At 46.7% G+C, this 24364-nt stretch overlaps 1 protein-coding gene and 1 long non-coding RNA gene across 2 annotated transcripts; one reads left to right on the forward strand and one right to left on the reverse strand.

Moving 5' to 3' along the window:
• The first annotated feature begins 5377 nt into the window (after window positions 1-5377).
• On the forward strand, window positions 5378-15584 carry LOC142563561 (uncharacterized). The gene is made up of 7 exons (XM_075674145.1): window positions 5378-5524; window positions 5954-6103; window positions 7510-7773; window positions 9032-9157; window positions 10618-10947; window positions 12126-12297; window positions 15118-15584. Exons 1-6 carry the CDS (start codon window positions 5401-5403, stop codon window positions 12239-12241), a joined length of 1110 nt encoding a protein of 369 aa, XP_075530260.1. The 5' UTR covers window positions 5378-5400; the 3' UTR covers window positions 12242-12297; window positions 15118-15584.
• Window positions 15585-17490: 1906 nt separating this feature from the next.
• On the reverse strand, window positions 17491-24131 carry LOC142564290 (uncharacterized). The gene is made up of 2 exons (XR_012824539.1): window positions 23663-24131; window positions 17491-18038 (listed from the first exon to the last, which is right to left on the reverse strand). It is a non-coding gene; the product is annotated as an uncharacterized LOC142564290 (long non-coding RNA).
• Window positions 24132-24364: the final 233 nt, after the last annotated feature.

Below are 24364 nucleotides of genomic sequence, written 5' to 3' on the forward strand. Positions count from 1 at the left end.
GGGCGAGACGTGGTACGCTACGCGCTTGGCTTATTGGAATGTCCCGTCGCGTGATGAAACATAAAGAAGAGGAGCCACTTCCTTGGATCCTCCCGCATAAGTTGTTCTCCGATTCGTGCTTGACACGTTGTCCTGGTATGTTCTGCCAACCTAGGAGCGTTTAGACGCCTTTCTGGGTTGTAAAAAATGCTGCTTTCGCAGAACAGGTCGCGAGAGGTTACACCGTGTCAAGCATGCAGGAAGAGCTACTGCGTCTGGAACGTGCTTTTCACGCACTGATGCATGGCTAACAAGGGGCGTGACATTACCTGAAATCTCTTATGAACATACGACAAGCCTGAGAATGGCTGACTAAGCTCACTCACCGACATCACGTCTTGTTAAGCAGGCGTAGTAGGAAAAGATTTGCGGCCCAAAGGAGGGCTATGTCATCTAGGAGTAACAAGGATTTGACAGTAACGTTGACCAGAAATTGACAAACTTTATATCGTTAGAAGGCAAACATGATGTTTGCGAGGCTTCCATTATGGTCTCAGGCACCGAATGGTCCCTGTCTATCTTGCAAGCTTACAGCGTAAACAAGCAAAGAAGCTTATTTTGTGCCCGGAGGGTAACTAACTGACTGCGGTATGCTTTGACAATCGTGAAAGGTGAACACGCATTCTTGTTTTTTCCTTATAAGAAAATTTCTGAAAGTTGGCCAGACGATGTACAGCAGCTTTGTACGCCGAGAAATTGTCAAGGCCAGTAAGTTGGAGCAGGCCCCATTCTGATGTGCCGTCCAATTGTGATTTCATTCCCCCAAACTTCCAATTAACAAGGGTCAGTGATCATCACTGATTGCGCATTGTCATCATTTAGCTGCAATCAATGCTGACCAGTAAATTGAAACCTGTCATAAAGCATCGGGCCACATTTAAGTCTTGTGTTGCATCTAGTCACGACTTGTTTTTTTTAGTCAGCATTCTTCTTCTTTTTGCGTTCTTGCTTATTTAAACCTTACTACTTCATTGCGGTGAGATTGAAGAAAGTTAGAAAACCACGATAGGCACACGTAGATACAATGTACTACTAAGCTATCCAGTACTGTGCTCCCCTTTCTATACACTATATGCTAAGCAACTGACCAAAATTTGGTGCTTGTAACGACTTCAACATATTTTTTTAAAATCATTGAACCACGCAGTTTAAAAACCTCTAAGTAACTGGGAGGACTTTTCATTACCTCGTGCATTTTCTTTCTTTTCTTCAAGACACACCTGGTACACAAACAGCTGCTATGTAGCTGATACACAAATAGTAATCTTCCTGCCCATGTTCCAGTTGATGCCAGCTGTTTTTGAAGCCTTCCTCACTGAAGCCATCATCTATCATAGTTTACCTGTGAGAAGTCACGTCCCTTCCAGTAGCACATAAGATATAGAGCAGCTGCATTATTCATGCAAGAAACATTGTCCGTCTAACTAAATTCCCGCCGGGGAAGATGTGGTGATTCCAGGCTAGCGGCCGCCACGGCAACTCCCGAGAAGTGGCACGTACAAAAGAGTCATTCATGCAAACTCCAGCGTAACCCAGACCGGAGGAACGAGAAAAAGGGAACAGAGTATCACACTACGTCATCGAATTGGTCGGTATACGATGCTCCAGCACCACTGTCGATTCATTTATCTTCCTCATTGGCTGCGCACTTCTCTGCGTCTCGTCCTTTTTTCCTCCTTCGTTCGTGCAGAAAAAAAAAGAAGAAGAAGAAGCCGGATCCGTGGAGCACCGTTACCCAAAGTGTGACGCAAGCGGCCGGAAAAACGGCCCCGATTCCCGACTTGTCGCATTGTGTCAGACCGAAGAAGCATGCCAGTAGGAACGAACACAAACGGTCGGGTCCCCGCCGAATTCATTCTGGTTTTTTAGCTCCTTTTCGCAGAGAGTCTCTGGAGGACGGGGCGTTTTTGTGGCTGGTGGGCTGCCAGTCGCGTCCTTGAAAGCTGCTCATCCCACAAGAAGTTGTGTACTGTTCTTTTTTTTTTTGCTGCTCACTCACTCTTGCCCCCTCTCCCGGCATCCCAGAGCTTCTTGCAGCTTCTCAGTTAGAGAAGAAGGAGAGACCATTCTTTCTTTTTGTCTATCTCTCTTCTTCTTCTTACAATCGAACGTTCAACTCCCACGGTTGTGATGGAAGATCCCTGCGGACACACGCACACAGCCGCCGCCCGTCCGTCCGCTCCGTGCTTCGTTCGTCATCGTCCACTGCGGGGGATCGGTCTGCACGTGTTCAGATGCCCTTCCCTCCGACCCTCTATCCTCCACAAACGCCCCTCTTTTGGCAGTTTGGAGGGCGAAGCACTACCAGCGCGGACAGTGCAAGGCACCGTTAAACATAAACGAAGTAAACACACAAAAGTGCGAGCGTCTTCAGCAGAGCAGGAGGGGACGGTGGAGGTCGAAGTGGAAACGGCAACAATACACAAAAAGATGCTTGTCTGCCCCGACTAGCCGAGTCTGGGGGAAGAAAGAAGGAGGGGGCCCTTCCTCCGCTCTTCGATTACGCAGCAGCTCGTGGACCTACAAGCCTCCGCTTGAAGAAAAAAAGAGCGTTGCGCTTCCTCCTCCGTCATACAGCGGATGGTAGGAGAGACCGGCCTTCTGAGGAGGAAAGGACGTCTCAGGCATGAGCTGAACCAGACCTCGTTCCCCTCCGCGTGTGTGCGTCTGTGTGTACCTACCTGTTACCCCGCCGCTACAAGGTCAATGTCCCCATGACGTAAGATCTGAGGGGGGGGAGGAGAGGAAACGGAACACCCAGAAACTACACAGCCTCTTCTGCGAGGGGGTAGTCGGGAAGGAGGGTGAAAGAAAGAGGGGTGTCTGGAGATACACACCCCCTCCCCAACCCCTCAACTCTCCCCCTCCCTCATCGAGCTTACTATCCACCGCGATGGTGTGACCCCTGCCGCCGACGCCTCTTCCTTCCAAGTTCAAGATGTTATGTAAGTGGGCGAGGAGGTAAGAGGAGCGATAGGACTGTTCCTGCCAACGGCCTGCTGCCCGGTGCTACGGCTCCGTCACCCCGCCAACTGAAAGGAGGGGTGGCACTGCTCGCTTCCGGGTTCCTCCGGCGGCGGGTCTGGCAGGCAGGGCTGCAGCTCGTTCTGCTCCTGCACATCTTTTAAGGCATTGCCATCGGCTGACAGATCGCCAGTCCGGGATTCGCAAGAGCTGCCTGCGGTGTGTGCTTGTGTGTGGCGCGCTGCGCTCCTTCTGCTCCTGCCGCCGACGCCAGTGCACGGCAGTGCACCGCGAACAAGACGGCGGTCCCCAGGACTGAGCAGCACAAGCCGCCGCCGTAGGACTACACTTTCGAGATAGGTGAGCACCTCGCCGGTTAGTCTCCTCCACAGACAGTGGCGTGTCTGTTTAAGACACGCAAGACTCGCCTTCCTTCACCCGATCGCTTCTCCTCCTCCTCTGGCGTCCGCATCGACGATAACCGGCCCTTGCTCTCCAATGGGAATTAGTGGTGGTTCAGCTCTCACGACGCTTCTCATAAATGGGAGAGCGAGGAAAGGAAGGGAACTCATTGTTGGCTTAACGGTGAGCCTAGGCCCGCCCGGCGGCACAACCGAACCGGCCGCTGGAGAGGAGCGCGTGGGGGTGGGGGTTATGTGTGGATGGCGGGTGACCCGAATTACGGGGAAGTCCGGTTCCCAGCGCGATGGCCAGATCGGCTCCGCTCGCCGATGGCCCGGAGAGGAAGCAGGTTCAGCAACAGGTATACCGGATGGCCGCTCCTCCTCGCATCCGTATAGTGGCGGACCCGGCACCAGTCGCCCGCCAGCAGCACGCCGGCGATTCAACCTTGTCAGACGACGACGCTAGTAGAATCCTCGCCGCACGCGCTACCCAGGATATCGCGACGACACGACCTTGAGCGCTCCGGACGGTGCACTGCGCCCAAGGCCCTCGGTACGTTGCCCCTTACCGTTCTCTTCTTGACCAAAGCGCCTTCGTCACCCCCAGTCAACGATTCGGAGCTAGCGGTTGCGTTTTTGTTTTCATATTTTTTTCTCTCAGTCGAACGTCGTTGCAACACAAGGTCAGCTCCGGCCGTAGGGGGGCAAATTGCTCATGTCTCATTAAGCAGTAGATTGCTTTCGGACGGAAGTCCTGCCAGAGGTGTCAAGGTCCCTCGCCAATGAGGCAGCGTCTGGCGAAGGTAGCAGTCATTGGGTCTCCACTCCCATCCGCAATTATCTTGGCATTGGCAATCTGGTGGACACTTATCATAACAGGAGTGAAAGGCAGTTAACGCTTAGGTATTGGTATCGTGTTACGAAACCGTGTCGATGGTTCGGAAACATCTTAAGGGACCATTTGTCACGTAATGAAGAGATTGAGGAAGGTATTGGATAGCCAAGTTCCTATTTCACGCTTCGATTTGCTAAACATCGCGTAAGATGCAATGGGACCTTTATAGCAGAATCGTGTGCTGTCAATCTTTGTTCTTTGCCCGGTGCCTTCTTCTAGACGAGGTCGAATCGTTGGCAATGTGTCTAAAAATTGCAAAACTTTCAAAAGAATGTTGGGAGGAACCGACACTTCCTCCTTTTCTCAGTTTTAACTTCCTCATATATGCTAACAAATTGTCAAAATATCAGTTATCGGTAGTATGTAACATCGAATTAGCTCTCGTAAAATGACAAGTTTTTAGTTTTTTTTTTTTGAGCAGAGCATGCTACCAAGTACTACGCTATTGTGCCAGAGTTCTCAAAAATCATGCAAGTCACTGCACAGCCTCTACCCAAACTAAGGTGTTACAGCCGAGATGCAATTTGTGCGGCTAAAAAAAGTGTGGTAACAGCGTGGTATACTTGTACATCGTTAGTACGACATCAGTAATAACGATATAAGCCGGTGCGCCTCCAATGCTTCTGTCACAGCCATTATTGTTCTTCTAGACTCCTTCCAACCACATGTTGCGCGAAAGATGCGTCTACGCTGACCAGCTTCGTCAGTACAAACTTCCCGGTTACTAAACGGAAGAATACTCAAGCGCACACACTGTCACGTTATATCTCTTCCGAGTTACACGTCCAGATACAGAGCCTTCATACTAGAGATAACGAAAATGGGACTTTTTCTTTATCAGTACAGACTACACGCTGTTCATTTTCCGTGTAGGCTACAAAGCATTAGGTTTAGCTTCAGAAACAGTGAAAAGTACATTGATTACTACAACGCCGTTAGAAAACCAAGTCACTTAGTACCCATTTACGCTGAAATAGGCACCTCTTTAGTATTGTCATGTCATGGTCATCTCGTGGCTGTGAAATTTCGCGAAGACACAGTGCCTCCGTGATTTGTGCAAGGGCTAGCAACTTTTTTTCCCGTTCCAGGTGCCAGACAATGAATTCTCGCAATGGCATAATTGTTCTCACAGTCTTGGCCACACTGCTGGCCTCAGCAGTTGGCCAGGGAATCTTCGGCGGGCAGCTGCCTCCCAGTCGACCGGGAAGACCTCAAAGTATAAGTAAGAAGGCTACTTTCCGAAGCCACATCATTGTACGACATAAAAATGCAGAACAATGTGCTAAGCATACTGGCAACTTAAGAAATTGGCATGATATTGCATAATGGAGATGACTTTCCAAAATTTTCCTAGTTTCGAATGTCCGCGATGGCCAGATGAGAATTTTTTCAAGTCCTCCATGCTACAGTCAATCAAATATATTTAGACGTTTTTCATCTTAATAAACTTAATAACTGAGTGCTTGTTGAAAAAAGAGTTGCCCAGGCTTCTTCAGTGTCTTGAATCGCAAAATTGACTCACCGAGCTTATCTTTGTTCAAGCTCATGAGCTTACCACTGTTTTTTTCACACGCGTGAACTGTGCACGATGAAAAATTTCTTCACAGTGTAGTACAAATTGTGCATTTTCTCACGCACACGTTTTCTTCAGCTGGAATTATCAACCTGCTGCGTTACCAAAACCAGCCGTGTGAAGGTCGCAACAACCAGAATGGAACATGTGTCAGCGAACAGGACTGCATTGACCGCAAAGGAACAGAAGTCAACAGATGCGCCAACGGCTTCGGAGTTTGCTGTTACGGTAAGCGACAGCCTATCCCTAGTACTTCTGTCATGATTAAATGTAAAACTAATTGTAGGGTATTGAGAAAATATAGCAACGCAATATGACGTACTCCTAAAAAAAGAACTGCCACCCAAGTTCCGCAACATTCGTTTAATTATGGTGTTTTACGTGCCAAAACCACTTTCTGATTATGATGCACGCCGTAGTGGAGGACTCCGGAAATTTTGACCACCTGGGGTTCTTTAACGTGCACCTAAATCTAAGCACACGGGTGTTTTCGCATTTGGTCCCCATCGAAATGCGGCCGCCGTGGCCGGGATTCCATCCCGCGACCTCGTGCTCAGCAGCCCAACACCATAGACACTGAGCAACCACGGCGGGTCCACAACATTGGTGAAGTACTGCCAAATCTATCGAGCATACGCATAGTGGCGACAAAAAATGTTAATTGAAGTCTCCGTCGTGGCATCCTTGTATACACTATGATTATCTTCATTGTCGCATTTCAGTGATTTATGTATTTCCATCACTGAGTTTGCTTTTCCCGTGGAACATAGAGAAATTCAGTTCTACATAAGTCTTTCCACTTCAACGGATCTAAAACCGAAGATAATAGCAACGCGTAACCGAAAAGAGGAAAAACAGTTTAACATTTTGATCACTTGAGATGGCTGAACTTCTTTTGTATGTGGTCACAACGGCGCGTGACTAAACAAGTGTAGTAAAGTTTGAAGCAAGCATCGCCTTTCATAGTTGCTCCATGGGGCCACAAGAACAAAATGTAGCCAAAATATGCTTGCGCGAACCGGCTGTTAGGACCACGAGAAGGTTTCGTGAAGCGTTATGAGCGACCCTATAGCCTGTGTTGGAACTCGCTTTAAAGTATTTACTGGAAAAAATTCGGAAATATTTGAGCTCCTTTAAGATTAACAGCGCCTCCTAGCCAGTAGCGTAACGATTCCTTCCCACTTTTATTTATAGTTGTTTTGTTATAGAGAAGGTTCACTGCACGTTTTCTCTTCTATAATGTCCGGCTCTTCTTGAAGATATACTTCGCACCTTTCTTTTTTCCATACGTTACCAATCTATGTGTCAAAATGGATCGGTAATGGCAAGGGTTTTAGAGACTCTGCAGCATAACCCTGCTGAACCAGCGTTATAAGCGGTAAAACGTACAAACGCAGATAATTATGCTGATCCAACTCCCACATTGGGATCTATATGAAGCGAAGCTTTAGTGAAGTACTAAATGAAATGATATGAAAGTAACGTCGATGCGCACAATTCATCTTGTGCAGTTTGTCATTTCGAGCAACGTTAACTTTTGTTTATGCACTAGACCAGCTATCAACCTATGCCGAAATGTACGCGTGCACTAGATTGGGCGCATCCACTTGACATTCCCGTTAAATTGGCCACAGTGAGCTTCACGTGCGGCAAGTCCACGAGCGACAACGAAACGGAGTTCGTGAACCCCAACTACCCGAACGGCGAGAACGGCACGGACACCTGCCAGGTGACAATCGAGAAGCAGAACAACGTGTGCCAGCTGCGGCTCGACTTCCTCGAGTTCAGCCTGGCCCAGCCCGACGAGAACGGACAGTGCATCACCGACTCGTTCATGGTCCGAACGACGGTCGGAGAGCGCCTGCCCATTCTCTGCGGAGAGAACGCGGGACTGCACTGTGAGTGAATTTCCTGGAAGACAAACGGTGACGTTCACGCTTCGAGCGCTAGCGCGTTCCGATTTCTTCAAGCGTTTTCGAGTGACTTCACTTTCGACTGGAGATCGAGAGATGCTTACTTAAAGGAACTGCTGGAGATCTTCGCGCGACTGACTGCCAGACATACGGCTGCACGAGTGTTACGTCAGAAACACTGTCACGTTGTGGTGACGGTAAGGAAGCAAATGCTGTAAAAATTGCGAGTTGAGAGTCTAGCTTGTGTCCAGAAAGAGAAGCGACACACAGGTCACAATTATATCGCCGAGCATAGGCGTCGGTCAACGAATCTAATCTCAGGGGTCAAGTACTACGGCTGTACCAACGCATATTTCAAATTAATCGCTTGTGTTCGCGTACATTCGAGGGAATACCACAGTATTCGAATCACTCATGCAATCTCTTCAGGCATGACTATTTCGCTTAAAGTCGACAACATTCAAGAAATTTTCACTTCTGTACCGAGCCATAACTGATTAACAATAAAAAATCCGGTGAAAACAACGTGCGCTTCGTAATACGACATGCAAAATAACCAGAAAGCTCACAGCAGGCACGTGCATTTACGAAAGTGCCTGCATAATCTGTCACATCTCTTCAGTTTTCAAAAATCAAGCACTTTCGTTTATCAAACGCAGGAGGTGCTTCTACAGTGACCAAACATGTGGCGCAGTATAATTTTCAATGGCCTCGAATGAACTTGTGCTGGCTTGATGGGAATATTATCCCATAAGGTCCTTTCGTAGTGCATTGTCACCGAAGCTAAAGAGCATCACGTGTGCAACAGTTAACTACCTCAGTAAACTTTCCCATAACTTTATCTCTATTGTTATATCATCAGTCGTGATTGAAACCATGCTTCTTCGATAGGAGATTCATGTCATCCCCCAAAACAGGATGAATCGTGGCTGCTAATATTTTTTACGAACCACATAAGCGCACACGAAGACTGATTCCATCTAAACTGGCTCAGAAATTAATGTCGTCATGAAAAGGTACACTCACCCATTCGGACATGTTGCTTCGGTACTGCATGTTCAGAACCACACAGACGAAAGTTTGTGACAGTTACGTCTTCTTAGAAGTTTCGTCTTTTTTAAACGGGGGAACTTATCGAGGCGTTATAACCGACAACTGGTTACAAAGTGCAGACAAATGTATAATTGCCTTTCCTTCGGTGAAAGCGTGTACGGTTAACAAAGTGTTTCACTCTTCCCTGCAGTGTACGTGGACATGGGCAGAAGTTCGGGGAATCCTGTCGTGCTTAGCGTAGTCAGTAACGGGGACAAGATGACTAGAAGATGGCGCATCAAGATCAGCATGGTACAGTGCAACAGCCTCGACATAGGTAAGTTGGCGGAGAGCAAGCATGCATAAACCCACCATTTCCCTTTCATCCTTCCACGACTACTTTCTCTGCAAAAAACAATCACTGACACCTTAGAGGCATTTTAGTTTCATTTCTGTGTGTCATTATTATTACTCTCATTTTTATGAGCTATTTCAATTATGGACAGCTTCGGATTGGGAACAAACTTTTGTCATTGTCCTTAGGGTTTGATAACATTAAAATCTATTTGAACGACGAACAATTCAAAATATAGGACAAAGTCGTATCGTAGCATCCGGATTACGAACAACATAGTATAAGCACAGTGTCGATAACGTTACACAAACCTTGTGCATCCCGTGTTTCGAGTTAAGAATTTCCCTAAAAGTTCAAGACAGATGCTCTGGAGCGTCGAGGTAATCATCTGAAGTGATTTTTCATTTACCATTATGGATAGCCCATCGCATAGATCAGTGTAATACGATAAGAATTCGGTATCAAAAGCACTCTAAGCAGCTTTGCTCACTTTGACAACTATCTTTCTGGCCTGACAGCAGTGTTCCCAAACAGCCTGAGAGGTATTTTGGCTTGAATTCCATTGCCGCTCAACCAGGAAACTGGACACAGTCACTCATGGCAATAAGAGTCCGGCAAACTTAGCGCAAAGACAGCTTCACAAAATGTCGATACCAGCGCTACTGCTCCCGCACTGGTAGCTGTTGGTAACGAGTGAAAATCACAGCACAAATAACTCGTTCGAGGGTAAAGATCGTTAGTGGACATGTCGATTTCTTTAAAATTTAGGGCAAAAACTACACAACTGTCAGTCATGCAGTTCGTGGGTATGATCAAAGTTCCCAGGACAATGTACTACTATTCTTTGTTCAGATCTATGTGCATGAAGAAAACGTCGAGGTTGCTCTTTCGACCAACAGCGCTCACAGAACGGGACAATGTAGAAAGAGACACGTACAATCAAATCGCCGACTTCCGAGTGATGGTGACGAATGAGGGGGACAAATGCATGAGCAGTCCGTTAATCCCATTGTACGACAAGAAATTGCGCCTGCACAAACATGCTTTGACCTGACGACAAAGTTACCTAGCTTTATTTAAGTTGTTGCCCCGCAGCAATGCCAAGAAAGCACGCGTGTACGTGACTTTCAGTTTTGGTCAAATAGCACCGAATGCAGAGAGCCCTTCGCAGTTTCTGTTGCTTCTCTGTGTGACTAGAGCTTATGATGTGGTGGTATTTGCGAAAATTCCAGCGTGAGCTAAAGAATGCGTTTTAGAATCTGTGAGAGGCTTCAGGAGTCCGGCGTTAACAGCTGGCGTTATTTCTGATAAATGCCGTTTAAAAATTTGCAGATGTCTACTAAGCTTGTTTCACAGTGATCATGGCATATGGCATGATTCAACAATCAACGCGATCACTAGAAACATCAGCCCTGGTATCGCTTCGGCTTTCGTCCTTGCAGCTCCTGCCGGTTGCCTGCTGTACTACCGAAGCCCTAGCGCCATCGTGCGAAGCTTCAACTACGGTCCCATGGTGGAGCACAGGGTCCGTTACTTGAGCAACCTCCGCTACTCCATCTGTATCCGCATGGAGGAGAACTACTGCTCCGTCAAGTGGGAGACCGAGTCCAACTCGTCCTTCTCGTGGGGAAAGCCAATCGACCGGGGTGCCAACGGCACCATCTGCAACATGGACGACTTTGTGGGCATTGACCAGGGCTCGACGCTGGGCCTTGGTCCGGGGCAGGATCGCTTCTGCGGTACTAGCCTCGGCGAAGAGAACGTCATCATATGTAAGTCGTATTACATGTATTCCTTGTGTATATCCTACAATGTGTGACCGACAGCTAACGTGTAAAACTTCAAGAACATGATGTATGGAGACATCATGTACAATGCCCGTAGTTTTGCTTGTGAAGTTTACGAACAATGTAGTTCGAACATATATATTAGTCTGCATGTACTCTCATGCTGGCTGTAAGGGCAGCAACAACTTATGCCAGACGTTAAAGCCCCGATCTTTTGCTCCTCTTCCTTTAAGAGAAAGTAAGCAAGTTTTGCCACTTCCACGCAATCAAATTAGAGTTCGCTAGTGTGGCCATAGCGGAAAATTCGCCTTAGGTTCTCTTTAAACAGCCCCTGAGATAGGAAAAATGGTGAAGATGTGTAGCTTTCTGGAATCTTTAAACCTGCCCAAACTATTGAAAGGGATTAAGAGAGAAATAGTTACATTAGGTGGACGGTGAGGAATTGTGTCTGAAGCAGGAAGAGTCGGCACCCGCAAAGCTTCCGCATCGTTTTCTTGGTGAAAATGAGTTGTAGGTTCATAAGCAACCTGTAGAAGGCAAAACATTTGAAAAGGTCTTCGTGTTACTCTGGTCCCGTGTGCAGATGTCGCGCACGTAATAAGCTTGTCGTAAAGGCGCTCATTTTTACAAACCCGGCACCACAGAGGTCAGAATGCGTGAGAAAAAATGAGCGTATGTTATACTTGTGGCTGCCCAAGCTAAGTACAGCACTCCTCTAATGCACTTAAATCAAGCGTTTTCAAACTGCGCCAAGTATAAATGGATACAACTAAATCATCCATTTAACAAGGTTCGGTGAGCTTACGTTGTGCTGCCAACAGTGAAACTTCTACAGCATAAAACTACCACTATAGCGAAATACCTGCTGTTGTGGCTCAGTTTATGTGGCTATCAGCTAATGAGCACAGCGTCGCGGGTTCGTTTCCGGATCGCAATCTGATGGAGACGAAATGTAAAAACGCTCGTTTACTTAGGTTGGGGTTCACTTGAACGAAACTCAGATTGTCAAGATTCATCTGGAGACATATCCGGAGCTACTGCGTTCATCGTAGCCTCGGTATCGCTGTGGGGCGTTACACTCAAAGCTGAGATATGTTTATGAATTAAATGAATCGTGAATGCAACGTGGGCCCTGATCAACGTTTCGCTTGTACTTCTTCCAGCCAACAGCAAGCCCTTCACGTTGAAGGTGAAGAGCAACCACGCCTCAAGTGACAACGCCATGAACGGCCAGTACGGCTTCTCCTTACGCTACACGCAGCTACCGTGTGTCGTCTAGCACGAAGCCGTGCCGAGCTCTTCGAGTCACCGCGTTTTCCTGTCATCCTTACACGGGTCAGTTGGCTTTTTCTCTCTCCGCCTGTTACCGCACGTGTGGCCTTGAAAAAGTAGCATTCGCAGCCGATTGTGTGATGCTGTTTGCTAGGGAGATTTAGCGTGTCGTCATAAACTGATTGAAGGTTACGAAATACCACCGGGACACCCGTGACGGAGATTGTAATCACAGAGCTGGTAGCGGCATCTTGCGGTGGTTCGCTCAAACACAGGACGTCAGGAACACTTTTTGTCAGGCTGTTATCGCTGAAGGAAAAAAAATTAATAAGTACATTGTTCATTCATATGCTGAGGCCAACGGGTTCACACAAGATACTGAGTAGCACATTGTCCTCTATTGCCAAAATAGTATTTTACGCTCTGGTAGAACTCAACTTCACAAAACAGCGCCACCAGCGCTGGTGCTGACGTTCGTTCTTAGGGGCTGTTAGAAAAATTACTAGAAGTCTTGGCGCTACTGTCGGATGGTTCTGCTCATATGAGAATGATGAATATCGCGCGCGGATGCACTTAAACTTCTTTCTTCTGGCTTCAAACACCGTGCGACAATGCGAATTGTTCGGCTTCTGCAAATATGGGTGGTGCCCAAATCCATGCTCCAGCGACCGTTGTATCCGACTAATAGAAAGAGATCTCAAAGGCTATGCTTTTGCCGGCTGCGTATGCCAGAAGTGACTGCAGAGATAGAAACACGTCATAGCCGCCAAGTTTTAGACATCCCCTACTGCGTTATAAGGTTCGCAACAAAGTTCGCAATAATTATGCATGTGCGCGGAGACTTTTCGTTTTGCGCGTTTCGAAGACAAAAACTGTAATCATTACAGTGATTAAATTTCGTTGTCAAGGCGTTCTAATTGAACTTTTTGTGCTCAACTACACAATTGTGAAGGATGTCCTGGTTCGTAATATTTTCACCAAATGATTACACCATATATCTGAAAATTATTTTATCTCATATGTGCCCAATTTCCTTATTTCCTGTTGCTTATTTCCTGTTGCTGTTGCTGTTGCTGAAGAAGTGATCATGGTAAACATTTTCATTTTTATTCAAATGAATCGTTGTTGTGATTAAATGGAAATCTTCCGTCTTTAGCCGCTATGTAATTCAACAGCGAATAAATTTTCTTAGCCTTGGCACATAGAAAGACACTAAGGAAGAATGTTAAATCACTGATACTTTGCAGCATCTGACTATCAAATAGGTTAGGGTTTTTGTGAGTGGAGAATTTGTAACCTATAATGGGATGGAAAGACGAAGCCGCAGTGAAGACTCCACCCGAAGATTACCGCGCCAGCCCCGTACGTAACGTCATCGGTTTTGACAGCGATTTATTCCGCGCTAGTGGAGTGTCTGCCGATGCAGAAATATCACATCACGTTTTACGGTACTCAGACGGTACTCAAAGACTCGAAATTTTGCACACTTAACACATGACGTCCCATTGACGTCAGTGGAGTCGCTCTTGGGAAGTGAAACTCGAAACGGAAAGCATTACTTTCAGTCTCTGCGACAATACTCAAAATATTTTGGCAATTTTTTCGGCAATTAAATGCAAATAGAGCTTTGGACAAATGCCTTGAGAGCATAAAGTCATTTCAGTGTTTCTGTTTTGCGTGCTTTTACTATTACCGAGTTTTCGCTTAGCTTACAAGCGTCTTCATATCAAAACATGTGCTTTGGTTTTTGAGAATGTTTCATCTTTTACGGTTTAAAGAAGTAAGCAGAAATGCTTTTTTCTTTAAAGAAAATCCTGACATTTGAAGATAAGCATTAGGGGTTGACCTCGCACTAGCCGGCTCTATGCATAACCTGCAACTGATATACTCGTAGAACTAAAGGAAAATAAAAAAAATTATGTTGCCGTGTTCTAGTTTCCAATATTTACCTCTGCTGTTAACAAGGCGATATTATGAAATTTCAATCCTATTCGCTCTGCGCAACAGCATTTGTTTTTGCTGCGACTGTATCGTATTATAAAGACAGCGCAATTGAGACTAAATTTTAATTGTTACTGATCAACTTCATAGAAGAGACGGTCATCACCATTTGCGCGGAAATGAATGTTAATTACGAATTTTTCATTAATAAACTGTGACAATAATGAATCAGTGAGACATGTAATTGCAGAATCGAAGTCATCCGTACTCAAGGCGTTGCATTTTGCTAAAGACATTGTGTTCGACACCAGTTTCTAGAAACATGGATTCGAGATCTGCCATGAAGTGCACTGTAGTTGCAGATTACAGTTTTCCTTGCTGCGTTTTTCATTATTTAGAAAGTGCTAAGGGGAAAAGCAATGCGTTTCACTGCAGATTCTGATAACTTATTTTTAAAGACGGCCGGGTGCAAGGCAAAGAGCTTCTAAGCATTGAATGTCCTTAGGCCACTTAAATTATAGGGTTTTACGTGCCGAAACCCCGATCTGATAATGAGGCCCGCCGAAGTGGGTGACTCACGAATAATTTGGACCACCTGGAGTTCTTTAACGTGTACCTAAATCTAAGCACGCAGGTGTTTTCGCATTTGAACCCCATTGAAATGCGGCTGCCGTGGCCAGGATTCGGTCGCGCGACCTCGTGTCCGGCACCCATTAAGCAATCATGGCAGGTGCTTAGGCTACTCTCTGACGTATATTTTGCAATTTAAGCATACTTCATAAAGGATGTTAAAACGTCATTGAAAATTGCTATACATAACTATACCGGTGATCGACAGTAAATCCAGCAGGTCACAAAGGTGCAATTAGGCATTTTCCTTGATATTAGCAAGCGTTGCGGTTTGCGATGTACCTTCACCATGGTTTTGTGTGTCTATTGCAGATACCACCCCTTTCTTTCGCCTCTTTTTATCCTCCCTACGGGGCACCAATTGGACGGATGATCTGGCCCGGTGATCGTCTAGAGAAGCCGGCTGAGATTTACTCATTTACCAAGCCGACATCATTGATACCACTGCATATGAATGGTTGTATTTATTGCGCCAACATAACTCCACGTCCCCCCACCTCCCCCATACCCCGAGCGTTGAATGTGCAGTGATATGTCCTTCCTCGCAAAATGTTGTCATTCTGTGGTGCCGCTCTACTTGCCATGTTCCTCCTAAAGTTCACAATCGCACTGAAACAGGACCCAGGAAGAGAATGACGAGTGTACGAAATTTTTCTTTAGTTAATGCCCAGCTAACACTCAACGCTACTTGTGCTTTTGAAATCTGTGCTGTGTCTCAAATAGTAAAACTAAGATAATGCATACATCCAAACCATATGTACACCGTGACATATACACAATGCATCAAAGAACGTTACATTCTTTAATACTTTGAATGATAAAACGGCAACGACCTGATTTTAAAAGACTGATACCATTTGAGTGTTAGAAACATGCGCGATACGCGGTGCTTTTGTTGTACTAAGCTCTATTTCCTGTGTCGTGTTCACCATCCATCATCAAGCGGTGCAGTATTTGAAAGCGTCAATCCTTATTTAAAGCGCCATCATAGGGTGCCAAACGTTCCCAGGTATATGCGCTATATGCGATGCATTCACCGGCTCTCATTTGCCGCATCTGTCAGCGTCCTCGTTATATCAGAGAACTTGCAAGCCGCACGTGTGCTGTACGGTGGCGACACCTATACCGTTCGAGCTTACTCCCGCTGCAGTAACAGCACTGGTCTCCGTCAGCTGGGACCATCGGCTCAAGAAAGGCACGCCAACGCCACGGGCGAAACAAATCACAAAGCGATGGACATATATGTATAATTATACTGTGCCTTAGAAGAACGATAGATGTATTTAATGCTATAGCTTCGCATGTGATGAAGTGTCGCTTTTTGCTTTGCTAACGCTGTATGCTTTTACTTTGTTTTTGCCCTGCCTCGCGCACAAGTTGCTAAGTGTTCCCAACGCCACGCTGCGGCGGATTTCACGAAAGCAACCAGATTGTTTTGTTGACGTGCAATGTCGCGTGTCCTCCACCTGCGAGCTGTTCTTATATGCCAGCAGCCTGCAGCGTCTCCTTTTGTGTACCTTTGTTGCCATTAACGCATAACACATGCAGCCAACTCGCTAAGTATTTGTCGACGTGTATTTAATAAAACTTTTTTTGAGTGACTTTGTTTCCGTGATGACTTTCGAAGGTATAGTTATTGAAAAAAAAAACGCACGGTCGAACATTTCCCTCTTGTTTTTTTAGCAATGGTAAACATATATCGTAGCTAATCACGTATTACGCGCTGTAGTTACTAAACTAACAGCTTCGGGCACCGACAGGGGAGTTTAGCGGAAGGAAGAATTATATGTGAGGGGGTGTTGGGAAGGGTGGCAGGGGGGAGAGAGGTGGCGGATTAAACAAGGTAAGGGGAAGGCGGTTTCCACCGTAGCTACGACTGCACTATAGACACGGTCATACTTGAAGGGTAACCTATTAAAGGTAATATTAAAGGTAACCAAGGGCCTTAAAATATGAGAAATAGTTTCCTTCGATTCTATTAATTCATCATCCGTCGCAGAAAGCGGTCGACACAGGCGATAACGAAAGCTTATGGTATCATTTAATTTACATACTGCAGCCATACAGAGGCCATAGCAGGAGTTTGAATAGAGCATTCACAGAGAACGAACATCAACACGAATGTTAAAAAACACTAGATAACGTAACACGACATCATAGAATCAATTGCAGAAATAAGATCCTAAAGGGCCAGGGAACGCACATTGCCAGGTAACAAATTCCAAAAGTCCGTTGTTCAGGGGGTAAAAGCGGTATTTAAATGTAATAATGCAGGTGTAGAACGGTTGCAGATTAACCTTGTGGGTAACTTCTGGTAAAACGGTTCCGAGATGGCTGCTACGCGCCGCCAAATCTCGGAGGCTGCTACTTACTTTTTCCTTTCTTCCCCTCCCCTCATCCCGCTCTTTTTGAGACCGGTAACGTTGCATGTATCGATGGCATCACTCAAGCGCATGCGCCGCTGTTTATATGTTGCGACGACAAGCGCACAAAGCTATTGTTTCACTCTGTGTTAGTTTTATCTAAATTAGCGCGACAACCACGCCAACTGTTAATGAGGAAATAGAACTTCATCGTTTGTGATATTGTACCTCTAATAATTCACACCAAAAGGAGTATTGCAGTAAATGTGCCATCTTCCTCCAATATCGATAATTCCGCGCGCTGGTTAGCCAAGAACACGAAAACAGCCGAGAAGAATTTATTGCAGAAAATTGTGAGAAAAGTGGCAGACACAGGAAAACGGGAAGAAACTGCGAAATGCAAACGTAATGGAGAATACTCGGGAATAGCGTGATTGCAATAAATTTTACACAAGCATAAGAACATAAACAAGACGTGTTGAACATATGCAGATATTGTAAAAAAGAAACTACACGAACAAAACAGCAATAATTTACTCAGAATGGGATTGTTGTGAAGGAAAAAATATGATTGTTTCTTGTACTTACGACTACGAAGGAGGGTGATTTAAGGTAGCAGAATTATGTGAATGGTTGCGTGCCAAAATAAAATGGCCGAAAAACAATTGGGCACGCACCAACATAACCATCTCCAATTTCAGATACAGTGAGCCCGTTATTAAACAGCTACAAGATATTGGCACGTCAGTAAGTTAAGCACTTCGACTGTACTGGGGCTCTTCACCTGCTGTCTTCAAAGCCTTGCAATCATCTTCTGATACTTGGAAATTCACCCTTGCATATGCATGATGTCCTTTGGCTGTAGAGAATCTGGGGAAAGAATAGTGGAGATTTCTGCAATACATAGAACGACAGAGGCACAAGGTAAGCAATACTGGATCCTGCAACGTTCCTGAATGTGGATGTTCCTTCGTGTAATGCAATTTTTCTGGTTTAACACAGTGACTGTCTCTGGTATTAAAGTATGTCATCAAAAATAATAGCTGTGACGGAAACTTGCACTTCCATAAATGCTTAGAAACAAGTAACTTTCTACGGTAAGGACTATATTCACAATTAAACCATCAAAACACGTATATTCAGCCCAATGCAACGCTCGATCGCACATAGTAGAGAGGTTGAGAGAGCGCGCATTACTGCCATAATTAACATGTTGCACGTGCATGACTTTACAAATAGCCACATTTCTTTTGCGAAACTGGAGCGCTATATTTCTTTTCATAAGTGGCTGCACGCTACCTTCTTGAATAAATTAACATAAAGCACTCTGCACCGAACGGCATGCGTTCATAGGCCGCATTGCTTAACGAATCATTTCATTTTCATTTTTATTTTTTGAACTACGTCATTGTTTCGAGCGTGTCTTGCGGCTCGGACACTGCCAAAAAGGAAAGAAATATGGCTCGCCATTTCTGCCCTGCAAAAGTGGATGTCTGGCGAAGCTGTTGAAAACGAGCCCTACAACTGCTGAGGGCAGTACACAATCCTTTATTGCTTTATAGTAATGGTAATTGTGACAGCACGCCACCACTGGTCGTATTGCCCTTTCTTTTTTTCCCTTAGCCGCTCCTGGTATTCACGCTGCTCCTCAGGATTCCGAACTGTAACAATGAAATCAGTTGCTAGGCTTGTTCTATTATATACGAAAGCTAGTGACGTCACTCTCCACGTCGCAAGCTGCCGTCGCCACGGCAGCTTGCGCAACAGTAACCTTTACCAGGAAACGGACACGGGGTGTGCTACGTGTTTCGCACTGTTATCAGGAGCACATCAATTATGTGGTTCGGATGCTTGTTTTGTGCTTGTTTCTTGAAACTAATGCTGTTCTATATGTCGTATGCGCGATTTCATAGAATGTACGCACACTTTGCTGAAGGCTTGAAGCCTGCTTCACCACCGCCGCGGGTCGCCCTGGTATTGCAGTACCTCCAGGATCGGCCTCCATTTTTGCCCACGGACATAGACACGAAAAATGACGATCAACGCGAGGGTAACCGCTTAGCTGTAAAATTTACGCAGAAACTCCTCTGCTAATTGTCTAAGTAAGCATTGCGCCACTTGCTTACCTCCACGCAGCCAGGTGTCATTATCAAAGTTATGAAACTTGATGCGACCAACATAAACGACAACGCTGCGACGACAGGGACTGTTGTAGACGGCGGCGCAAGGTGAATTGATGACGCAAGCAATGTACTACTGATGGCGGCGTGAAGTGCGCTGGTGACGTTCCGATAATTATAAGCCGTTATCGCTCTTTAGCGCCTTATCCCTGGGCGTGTGACCACTATATGAACCGTAATCAAGCGCACTGCGGCGCGGCCGCGAGAGCCGTTATCTTGAAAGCGATCTGCGATGGCGACAGAGAGCGCCGACTGCTGACAGCCTTGTGTGCTCCGTGTTCCCCCACTGAGTTCGCATTGAAGAGAGACGCGCGGTCCCCAATCTTGAAAGCGATCTGCGATAGGAAGCTAGTGCGGTGAATGCTGACAGCTTCGTGTGCTCTGTGTTCTCGACGGCGTAGCTCGCGTTGAAGCGAGAGGCAGCCCGAAGGTGAATTCTCTCGCTGCTGCGAATGCTATCTTTAAAGGGATCGTCTTATGGGACGGACGGACAGTTTTATCGTTTGGGTAAGCATAGAAATGCTCACGCATTAAACTATTCTGTGCAATTCCACTCGGTGGAGGTGGGTGACCAGCGATGCGGTTTAGCGCACGACACAGAATTGACCCAGAATAGCGAAGTAAGGTACGAAGATATTTATTGTTCTAATCTGTGGTAATCGTGACAATGTAGGTACGCACACGTATTCGCGTATCACCTGTTATTAAATGTGTCCGCCACGTAAGACACTGAATGGCCCATACCCCCATAAACGCGGTCTCCCCATCACGACGACAGAAGTTAAATTCTACGCTGGAATGATTAAAAATTTACTATCTTTGGGTGCCTCGACCCTTGGGCACAGCGACAGGATCGTTGGCGATGCCATTCAGGATTTTGTTGCAGGGTCAGAAAGATTTCGACTATAAAATCAGAACGTAAGGTTTTGTTATATTTCTTCAAAATCCATTAAATTAGCTGTATTTTTTATTTATTCCTATTCTATTACGATCGTAAGCCAGAATCTATTACTTCCCATACACCCTTAAAAAGTTAGCACCCTTTGGTGCGTATCTTGTCCCGCAACGATAATCGCTATCTGTCTTGCCCGCATTCCCTTTCTTTAACGCTGCGAGGCCGGCACTTCCCTGTCATGAACGGCATGCGCGTTATCAGCGTGACGTAGCATTCTCGACAGGAAAATAGCGATCGAGCGCAGCATTTTCAAGAAAGGAAACGCAAGCAGGGCACATGGCGATTATCGTGGTGGGACAAATATAGACACCAAAGGGTGCAACTGTTTTAAGAGTGTATGCCTATTCAATTTTGTTTACAGTTATGCTATAATTCTTTTTTCTTATTGTTATATAGAACTACCCGGTTATTGGCCAATCCTCCAGAGTGGGTATGCACCACTAAAGTCTATAGGCTCTACATCTATGAGCGCCAATGGAGCCATCTGGCGATGAAATGGCGATGATGCAGTAGTGCCAGACGCTAGCAAGGAGAGAGAAACTTTATTGTCGCTCAGTGGATTACCGAGCAGGTGGCCTCAGTCCAGGCCGCCTCTGTCAGCGTGCTTGATGGCGGTTGAGATGTACGCTGCCAGCCAACTCCTGTTCCTGATATGTAGTGGTTCACCTGGGGTTTGGTGGCAGGGTTAAAGAGGTGGGATAAGGAAGTCTAGGAGGCGGCGGGTGGCATATCCACGAGATATGATCGGTGTTCGGCCGGTCGCCGCAGTGTATGCAGGGAAGGAGATCTGCTGCGAGACCATGAATAAGGTGAAGGCGGGCTGGGATTGCAAGGGTGTCTGTGCTTTGCGAATGTTGGTGCCTTCGTGACGTGGGATGTGGGGGTGTAGGGCAGGGAATAAGCGGCGCAAACGCGTGTATGGCTCGAGGGAAGGTGAGGCTGTGGGGCTCGTCAATGTAGATCCAGGGATGACGGGAGCCCGGAAAAGCGAGTTTCTCGGACGAGCAGGTTAGGCCTATTATTACCCGGCATAATTTTTTCCAGTGACTCTACCCGGCATACCCTGGTGACCTGGGATACAGACGATTTCAACATGTGAGTGTAGGTCGCGTTGTATTTGTTGAATGATGTCGTGTGGGAGCGAGTTATCAGGCACCGGCAAGGTGCCATGGAGTCCGTGAATATGATGGGTGCCAAGGTATTGGAAGCTGAAGGAGAGAGAGAAGCATTTATTTCATTCCGGCCCCCTGTCCGGGGCTACTGGGCGTTAGGGTGGTGGTGAGAGGTTGCCGGAAACGGGGGTGAAGGTGCGACGTTGGTGGCGTCGACTCTTGATTGGGCTGGGTCAGCTCCGCTAACGCGGCCACATTACGTGGTGTTGGGTCAGCCAGCCACTCCTCTAATGTGCGCGGTCTTTTATGTAGCGTCCTAACTATAGCTTGAAGTGCGTGTCGACTTCCCTAATAATATAATATTTGGGGTTTTACGTGCCAAAACCACTTTCTGATTATGAGGCACGCCGTAGTGCAGGACTCCGGAAATTTTGACCACCTGGGGTTCTTTAACGTGCACCTAAATCTAAGCACACGGGTGTTTTCGCATTTCGCCCCCATCGAAATGCGGCCGCCGTGGCCGGGATTCGATCCCGCGACCTCGTGCTCAGCAGCCCAACACCATAGCCACTGAGCAACCACGGCGGGTGCGACTTCCCTGGCAGTCCCAGAGTGTATGAGGTGTATTGGGATATCCTCCACACTGTGTGCACTTTCGGGAGCCGTCTTTTCCAGCTATGTAGTGCAGAATGTTTTGTGTGGGTGGGCAATGCGTTTGGGCTTGACGCCAAGTGGCAGCGGCCTCGCGTGTCGTCGAGTGTGGTGCAGCTGGGAGAGTAGTTTCTTGTTCATGCCATTCCTCTAATTTTAGGCGTCGCATATTTGAAGCTATTTGTTTTAACTCTGTAGAAATGAGTGCGTCTGTCCACTGAAGAGGAGGTCCCGGAATATTTGCGCGGGGTAGAGCGTGGGCCTTTTCGTTTCCCTCGATGTTAAAGTGGCTACGTACCCATTGAATAGTGATGCGGTATGCCGGGTTATTCGTCGTATATCGATGCAAGGTTTGGCGGATGGAGTTTGGCAGGTTTCTCGTTACGAACGCTCGGCATGCTCTTGTCTGTCGGTGCAAATGGGGATGCCGTTGTGCGTGTGCTGTGGTGCTGCGACTGCTTCAGTTATTTCCACTATTTCAGCTGTTGCTTGGCTAGGGAGGCCTGTGTGCAGGCCTTGGGTATACGCATTGGTCGCGGCGTTGTATGTCGCCGTGCGGTGTGTTGTAAGGTCCGTACCCGGGGATGCGTCAGTGTAGTACACAGTTGTGTCCGGGGTTACGGTGGGTGCGCTTTGCGCGCGCTTGGCTTCTTCCTTATTCTGTTTGCGGGTCCATGTTGCGGGGGATTGGCAGCGTGTGAATGTTGTGAAGTGCTTGCCACGGTGGAGGTGGCAGCTTTAGTTGAGGCATGTCGTCTTTAGAATGTCTAAAATCTTTAAGCAGCGCTTGACCCTGGTGTGATCGTTGCAATCTATTTATTTGAGATTCTGTGTGGACGTCCGATAGTCTGCTAAGATTTGGAAGTATGTCGGTTTGGCTTACTTTGTGATCTGGCGCGTATCTTGGAAGTCCTAAAGTGATTTTGGCGAGTTGCCTGTACAGGCTAACCAGTTTCGTGCGCTGCATTTTTGTGAGGTGAAGGTATGGCAGCAGGTATAGAATTGACGGTACTGCAAATGTTGACTATTCTGCATAGATGGTGCTCGCGAATTCCTTTGTTTCTCCGTGTGATGCAGTATAGCAGTCGTTGGAGGTAGTGAAGTTTTTGTGTAGCTTTTTGCATACATGTGTCGACCTTGCCATCATCTTGGATGTGGAATCCGAGAATGCGAATTGTTGTGAATCTTTGAATTGGTTCATTTTCAATTCGTAGATGGATGAGGTTGCGGAGTGGTTTGCTAAGTGACCTCTTTGGTTCGTAACTATGATATATTCTGATTTTTCCTGTGAGATGGAAACACCAATTTCTTTGAGATGGGAGTGTATAATGCTGATTGCTTGTTGTAGTGTGCTTTCGATGTCACCTGGAGACCCTGCATGTGCCCATAGTGCAATGTCGTCTGCATAGATGCTGTATCCTAAGTCGTGTACATTTTGCACCTGCACGCTCACACTGTTCAAGGCCATGGAGAAGAGAATCGGGGATAATATCAATCCCTGAGGTACTCCCCGCGCGAGACAAGTTTGCGCAAGATGTCAGTAATGTAGCTGGGAATGTGGCTGTCGTGTGGTGTCGGAGTGGCTGACTGACTTACCTGCGTGGCTTGTGGCCTGGATGGTTGGGCGGTCTTCACTTGTCTTTGGATGGTCCTTCTTGCATGGCTATTTGGTGCAGTTGTTGAGCAGACGTCGGCCCTTTCTTGAATGTCTGTAATGGTCCCACAGTTTTTGGTGTGTGAGGCCGTTTGATGTCCCCTTGCATGGGCTTGAGCTTTATGGTTCGGGCTGTCTGTCATGGCTTAAGTTTTGTTGTACTGTTTTGTTCTTTCTGCTTGTTTTGGATTGTTGCCCTGTGTCTGCGCATCCACTTCGATGGATTGTTTGATTTGTTCTATTTCTTCAAGCGCTGCGAAGCGGTTGTGAGTGGTTGTGTGGGGGAAATGATCTTTTGTATTGTGTGGCGGCTGTTGTCCCTTTGCCTGCAATTAATTTCGCTTGGGCTTTGGTATAGAAGATTCTGGATGATCTCTCCTGTAGGCAGCCGTTCCGAGTGGCCTTGTCGGCAGCTTGGCAGCTTGTTTTTTTGGGCAGGTGGGGTCTTGGGAGCTGTGTGCGCCTTCACAATTTATGCATTTCATCTCGCAGTCATGGGGTGTGTATTTAGGGCCAGTTCCCGGGGTGAATTGGGTGCCGCATCTTTCATATGCAATGCAGTCTTGTGCTGTGGGGCAGACATCGGTTCGGTGTCCTATGATGTGGCATAATGCACACTGTACCACACTGGGCCTGTAGGGAGC

The sequence above is a fragment of the Dermacentor variabilis genome, chromosome 11, assembly GCF_050947875.1.
Source record: "Dermacentor variabilis isolate Ectoservices chromosome 11, ASM5094787v1, whole genome shotgun sequence".
Lineage (NCBI taxonomy): Eukaryota > Metazoa > Arthropoda > Arachnida > Ixodida > Ixodidae > Dermacentor > Dermacentor variabilis.